This window comes from Mirounga leonina, unplaced genomic scaffold, assembly GCF_011800145.1.
Source record: "Mirounga leonina isolate KUSES-001 unplaced genomic scaffold, KU_Mleo_1.0 Mir_493, whole genome shotgun sequence".
NCBI classification, from domain to species: domain Eukaryota; kingdom Metazoa; phylum Chordata; class Mammalia; order Carnivora; family Phocidae; genus Mirounga; species Mirounga leonina.
The window spans coordinates 2,345,734-2,353,043 of record NW_023270780.1 but is presented as its reverse complement, the minus strand read 5'-3'; the positions used below and the strand labels follow the sequence as shown (position 1 = coordinate 2,353,043).

The 7,310-nt window shown below is 38.4% G+C and overlaps 1 protein-coding gene across 6 annotated transcripts in view; it reads left to right on the top strand.

Moving 5' to 3' along the window:
- The window catches only part of ARNT (aryl hydrocarbon receptor nuclear translocator), a 73,830-nt gene that overhangs the window by 23,076 nt on the left and 43,444 nt on the right, over window positions 1-7,310 (top strand). For 5 of the 6 annotated variants that reach the window (XM_034989956.1, XR_004676430.1, XR_004676429.1 and 2 more), the window contains one exon: window positions 281-392. The exons of the other annotated variant lie outside the window; for it this stretch is intronic. In XM_034989956.1, coding sequence (XP_034845847.1) covers window positions 281-392 — 112 coding nt within the window. Of the gene's footprint in view, window positions 1-280; window positions 393-7,310 lie in introns of those variants that run through there. 6 annotated transcript variants of the gene reach the window in all.

The window sequence follows — 7,310 nt, the reverse complement described above, 5'->3', positions numbered from 1 at the left end:
AAAAAAAAATAAAAATAAAAAATAAAAGTGAAGGCTGCAGATAGAATATAGTACTCCCTCTTCCAGACTCTGTGAAGGGGGAGGAACTGAAGTACAGGGAATGTATGTTTTCACCAGTGTAAGAATTCAAGAAGAGCAATCTGGATATGAGCATATGGGTTTTCTAGCAAACTACTGGGATTTCATCCCTACCTGAGCCTTTCTTCCAGCTAACTTGGTGATGATGATGATAAGAAAGGACTATCTTTCTTAAATGTATATTTCCATTTTTCTCTGATAGAAATGACATCAGATGTACCATCACTGGGTCCAGCCATTGCCTCAGGAAACCCTGGGCCTGGGATTCAAGGTGGAGGAGCCATTGTCCACAGGGCTATTAAGCGGCGACCAGGGTGAGTTTGGGTATAGTGTCATGAATGGCTCTCCTATAAGCCAGCCTGATTTAGTTAGTGGCTGAATCCTCTTTGCTATGTCCAGCCCTCTCATTTCAACTGGTTACTAACTACACTGCTGTCAGATACCTCTCTTTAGTCCCTGGATTTTTTTCCTTATACAGAATTGTTGTTTTTATCTATATATATATTTATATAATATATGTATTTTTTATATGCAGCATTTAAAAAAAATATTTTTAATTTTATTTTTTATTAAGATTTTTACTTTAATTACTATATAATTAACATACAGTGTTATATTAGTTTCAGGTGTACAATATAGTGACTCAATAATTCTATATACATCGTTACTCAGGTGCTCATCATGACAAGTGTACTCTTAATCCCTTTCACCTATTTCACCCGTCCCCCCCACCTTCTCTGTGATATACTTTATTTTAAATGAGTACCCTCAAAGTTATTTTTTTTTTTCCAACAAGAGCATTTCTTATTTGAAGCATACTTCAGGATATATGGTTCTAAAAGATATATGTAAAACATTCCATCCAAGAAAAATAGAATACACATTTTCTTCAAGTACACACAGAAGAATCCCGGTTAAATCACATAAAAAGAAGCATAACAGGGCGCCTGGGTGGCTCAGTTGGTTGAGCGACTGCCTTCAGCTCAAGTCATGATCCTGGAGTCCCGGGATTGAGTCCCACATTGGGCTCCCTGCTCGGTGGGAAGTCTGCTTCTCCCTCTGACCCTCCCCCCCTCATGCTCTCTCTCTCTCTCTCAAATAAATAAATAAAATCTTTAAAAAAAAAAAAAAAGCGGGGCACCTGGGTGGCTCAGTTGGTTAGGCGACTGCCTTCGGCTCAGGTCATGATCCTGGAGTCCCGGGATCGAGTCCCGCATCGGGCTCCCTGCTCAGCGGGGAGTCTGCTTCTCCCTCTGACCCTCCTCCCCCTCTCATGTGCTCTCTGTCTCTCTCATTCTCTCTGTCTCAAATAAATAAATAAAATCTTTAAAAAAAAAAAAAAGCATAACAAATATTACAAATTTAAGAAGACTGAAATCATACCAAGTGTATTTTCCAGCCACAATGGTACAGAACTAAAGATCAACAATAAAGCTGGAAAACATGCAATGTAAATATTAAATATTTAATATGTAAAAAACAACACACTACTGCACAAGCAATGGGCCAAATAAATGGCAAATCAAAATATGCCTCAAAACAAAAGAAAACAATATTCTAAAACCTATGGGATGCAGTGAAAACAGATCTTAGAATGAAATTTATGCTATAAATGCCAGTATTAAAAAACTCAAGGTAACATTATAGCACAAGGAACTAGAAAATGAAGACACAGCTGACATTTAGTAGAGGAGGGAAATAAAGAAAAATCAGAGATAAATAAGAGACCATAATAAACAATAACATAACATTGAAAGTAATGACCAGTTTTTACAAAAAAAATAAACAAAATTGGCAATGCTTTAATTACATTAAGGAAAAAAAGGAGACTCAGAAACCAAAATGAGAACCAAAATGGAAGGGAAACAATACAATAGATAACCACAGAAATACATAGTGTGATAACAGATTACTGTAAATAATTATGTTCTAACAAATCCGATAACTTAGGAAAAAAACAATTTCTAAAAATGCACAAGTTACCAAGATTGAATCATGAATCTAAGAAGTAGAAAATCTTATTAAACCAATAACATGAATGAAAGTTGAATTAGGAATCAAAAATTTCCCAGCACAAAAAAACCTAAGGCATATGGTTTCATTAGCGAACGCCACAAAAATTTAAAAAATAATAATGACAATCTTTATCAAAATCTTACAAATAATGGAATAGAGAGATCACATTCACAGTCGTTCCATGAGGCTAGTACTACCCTGATACCAAAGCAGGACTAAAACAATACAAGAACCTAGAAGTCTACTTCGTCTTTCTTTTGCTACTCTGACTTTCTTTGACATCTATTTGTGTGATGTTTCTCCACCCCCTCACTTTCAATCTGCAGGTGTCTTAAGGTCTAAAATGAGTGTCTTGTAGGCAGCATATAGTTGGGTCTTGTTTTTTTAATCCATTCTGACACCCTGTATCTTTGATTGGAGTGTTTAGTCCATTTTCATTCAAAGTAATCATTGATATGTATTTATAACTATTTTTTTACTTGTTCTGTTGTTGTTTCTGGAGATTTTCTCTGATCCTTTCTTGTCTTTGTCACTTTTGGTCTCTCCTTTGCACTCAGAGTCCACTTTAATATTTCTTGCAGGCCTGGTTTAGTGGTCACGAACTCCTTTAGTTTTTGTTTGGGAAGTATTCTTGGCTGCAGATTTTTCCCATTCAGCACTTTGAATATATCATGCCACTCTCTTCTGGCTTGCCAAGTTTCTGTCGAGAAATCTCCAGTAGCCTTATGGGTTTTCACTTTTAAGTTAGGGACTTCTTTTGTCTTGCTGCTTTTACAATTTTTTTCTTTATTAGTATAGTTTGTGTATTACTCTCATAAGTAAGTAAATCTTTTTTTTTAAGATTTATTTATTTGGAAGAGAGAGGGAGTGCATGCACGTTGGGGTGGGGCAGAGGGAGAAAATCTCCGATGAGCTCAGAGCCTGATTCAGGGCTCCATCCTATGACCCATGGCCTGAACCGAAACCAAGAGTCAGACACCCAAGCAACTGAGCCACGCAGATGCCCCAAGTAAATAAATAATCTTAAAAAAAAAAAAAGGCCTGGGAGAATGGGTAGTATTTTGTCCCATTTTTTTGTTAAATTTCTCTTTTTGCTTTCTTTTTAAAAATTGTGTAGCTAAGGGGCACCTGGATTTCCAGTTTGATTTCATCTCGGGTCATGAGATGGAGCCCTGTGTTGGGGCTCTACACTGGGTCTGGAGCCTGCTTAAGATTCTTGGTTTCCCTCTTTCTCCTCCCCCCACTCACACATGCACGCTAACTTTCTCTCTCTCTCAAAAAGAAAAATTGTGTAGCTACTAGAGCTAGTCTTTAAATTTCACCAGCTAATAATAATGCAAGAGTGATCCTTGAGTTTAGGTGGTAACATGAGTAACATATTAAGACTTGCTATGTCTCCCAAGAGTTTTACACATTTTAACTCATTGAATAAGTAGCTTGCTCAAGGTTCTAAAGCCAGTAAGTGGAAGATGTTTGATACGAAGAACCTTGGGAGGTTAGGTTTAGAGTTCACTCTCTTAAACACAGTGTTATGGTTATGTGTAATAGCAAACAATTAGAAGCATTATAAATATCAAAATCAGGGGATTGATTATAGTATATTTGAAATGGAACAGTACAGAAAAATGTTCACAATATGTTGGGAGGTTATAGTTTATGTAACATACTGCTCTGCCAGAAAGAAATATGTGTAATGTGCATAGCAAAACTGAAAGGATACTCATCAATTTCTGGATGATGAGATAATGGGAGACTTGTCTTTATTTTCAGATTTTCTGAAATGAGTGGGTATTATTGGTAATCAAGAAAATATATTAAAAGAGGTAATACACAGGGGCGCCTGGGTGGCTCAGTCGTTAAGTGTCTGCCTTCGGCTCAGGTCATGATCCCCCAGGGTCCTGGGATCAAGCCCCACATCGGGCTCCGTGCACCGTGGGAAGCCTGCTTCTCCCTCTCCCACTCCCTATGCTTGTGTTCCCTTTCTCACTGTCAAATAAATAAATAAAATCTTAAAAAATAAAAAAGTAATACACATTCTTTTAATTTTAATTTAATTCAATTAATTTTTTTAAATTCAGTTAATTAACATGTATTATTGGTTTCAGAGGTAGAGGACAGTGATTCATCAGTCTCATATAATACCCAGTGTTCATTATATCATATGCCCTCCTTAATGTCCATCACCCAGTTACCCCATCCCCCCACCCCCTTCCCTTGAGCAACCCTCAGTTTGTTTCCTACGTTTAAGAGTCTTTTATGGCTTGTCTCCCTCTCTGATTTCATCTTGTTTTATTTTTTCCTCCCTTCTCCTATGATCCTCTGTTTTGTTTCTTAAGGTTTTGTTTTGTTTTGTTTTGTTTTGACAGAGAGATAGCACAAGCAGGGGGAGCAGCAGGCAGAGGCAGAGGGAGAAGCAGGCTTCCTGCCAAGCAGGGAGCCCGACTTGGGGCTTGATCCCAGGACACTGGGATCATGACCTGAGCTGAAGGCAGACGCTTAACCAACTGAGCCACCCAGGCACCCCTGTTTTGTTTCTTAAATTCCACATATCATAGTGAGATCATATGATAATTGTCTTTTCTGATTGACTTACTTCGCTTAGCATAATACCATCTAGTTCCATCCACATCGTTATAAATGGCCAAGATTTCTTTCTTTCTTTTTTTTTGATGGCTGAGTAGTGTTCCATTGTATATATACTACATCTTTATCCATTCATCTGTCAGTGGACATCTGGGCTCTTTCCATAGTTTTGGCTATTGTGGACATTGCTGCTATAAACATTGGGGTGCAGGTGCCCCTTCAGATCACTACGTTTGTATCTTTGCACCCAGTAGTGCAATTGCTGGGTCGTAGGGTATCTCTATTTTCACCTTCTTGAGGAACCTCCATACTGTTTTCCAGAGTGGCTGCACCAGCTTGCATTCCCACCAACAATTTCAGAGGGTTCCCCTTTCTCCACATCCTCGCCAACATCTGTCATTTCCTGACTTGTTAATTTTAGCCATTCTGACTGGTGTGAAGTGGTATCTCATTATGGTTTTGATTTGTATTTCTCTGATGCTGAGTGATGTTGAGCATTTTTTCCATGTGTCTGTTGGCCATTTGTATGTCTTCTTTGAAGAAATGTCTGTTCACGTCTTTTGCCCATTTCTTGATTGGATTATTTGTTTTTTGGGTGTTGAGTTTGATAAGTTCTTTATAGATTTTGGATACTAGCCCTTTATCTGTTATGTCATTTGCAGATAACTTCTCCCATTCTGTCGTTTGTCTTTTGGTTTTATTGACTGTTTCCTTTGCTGTGCAAAAGCTTTTTATTTTGATGAAGTCCCAATAATTCATTTTTGCCTTTGTTTCCCTTGCCTCTGAAGATGTGTGTAGCAAGAAGTTGCTGCAACCAAGGAAACAGAAGTTGCTGCCTGTGTTCTCCTCTAGGATTTTGATGGATTCCTGTCTCACATTTAGGTCTTTTCATCCATTTTGAGTTCATTTTTGTGTATGGTAAAGGAATGGTCCAGTTTCATTCTTCTGCATGTGGCTGTCCAATTTTCCCAGCACCATTTGTTGGAGAGACCTTTTTCTTTTCTTTTCTTTTCTTTTTTTTTTTTAAGATTTATAATTTATTTATTTGACAGAGAGAGAGAGAGCACAAGTAGGCAGAGCGGCAGGCAGAGGGAGAGGGAGAAGCAGGCTCTCCACTGAGCAGGGAGCCCGACCTGGGGCTCAGTCCTAGGACCCTGGGATCATGACCTGAGCCAAAGGCAGCCATTTAACTGACTGAGCCACCCAGGCGCCCCTGAGACTCTCTTTTTTCCATTGGATATTCTTTCCTGCTTTGTCGGAGATCAGTTGACCATAGAGTTGAGGGTCCATTTCTGGGTTCTCTGTTCTATTGATCTATGTGTCTGTTTTTGTGCCAGTACCATACTGTCTTGATAATTACAGCTTTAAGTCCAGAATTGTGATGCCACCAATTTTGGTTTTCTTTTTCAACATTCCTTTGACTATTTGGGGTCTTTTCTGGTTCCATACAAATTTTAGGATTATTTGTTCCAGCTCTGTGAAAAAAGTTGATAGTATTTTGATAGGGATTGCATTGAATGTATAGATTGCTCTAGGTAGCATAGACATGAGTATGGAACATTCTTCCATTTCTTTATGTCTTTCTCAGTTTCTTTCATGAGTGTTCTATAGTTTTCTGAGTACAGATTCTTTGCCTCTCTGGTTAGGTTTATTCCTAGGTATTTTATGGTTTTGTTATAAGTGGGATTGACTCCTTAATTTCTCTTTCTTCCGTCTCATTAGTACACATTATTTTAAATAAAGATTGGAAAATAGAAAGAAGAATACGGGGCGCCTGGGTGGCTCAGTCGTTAAGCGTCTGCCTTAGGCTCAGGTCATGATCCCGGGGTCCTGGGATCGAGCCCCGCATCGGGCTCCCTGCTCAGCGGGAAGCCTGCTTCTCCCTCTCCCACTCCCCCTGCTTGTGTTCCCTCTCTCGCTGTATCTCTCACTGTCAAATAAATAAAATCTTTAAAAAAAGAAAGAAAGAAAGAAAGAAGAATAGCAATAATCCTACTATCTCGTATCAGTTTTTTAGTATAATTTCTTCATTCTTTATATGTAGATCTTTTTAGTAGTTGTAATCTATAATTATATAGTTTTATACAGCCTGGTCTTTTCACCTAACCATATATAACCTTTTTTTCATATTGTTAAATATTTTATAGAAACATGATTTTTAAATTACATAAAGGGATGTATTCAGTTCCTATTTTGGAATATTTAAGTTGTTTTGAAGTTTTTGCTATTACATGTAATGCTCGGTGAACATCTTTGTACATAAATTTTTTCTCTCTTTTGAGTGATTTTTTTTTTTTTTTTAAGGATTTTATTTATTTATTTGACAGAGAGAGAGAGCAAGAGCAGGAACACAAGCAGGGGGAGTGGGAGAGGGAGAAGCAGGCTTCCTGCCGAGTAGGGAGCCGGATGTGGGACTCGATCCCAGGACCCTGGGATCATGACCTGAGCCGAAGGCAGACGCTTAACACTGAGCCACCTAGGCGCCCTTGAGTTATTTTCTTTAGGGCAGATTCATGGAAATGGAGTTATTGGGTAGATTTTGACAAGTAATTAGGGGGCAACAGGGAGGAAGAGGAATGAACACTTTCAGGATTGACACTGTGTACTTCATATGTAATCCATCTAGAGACCCA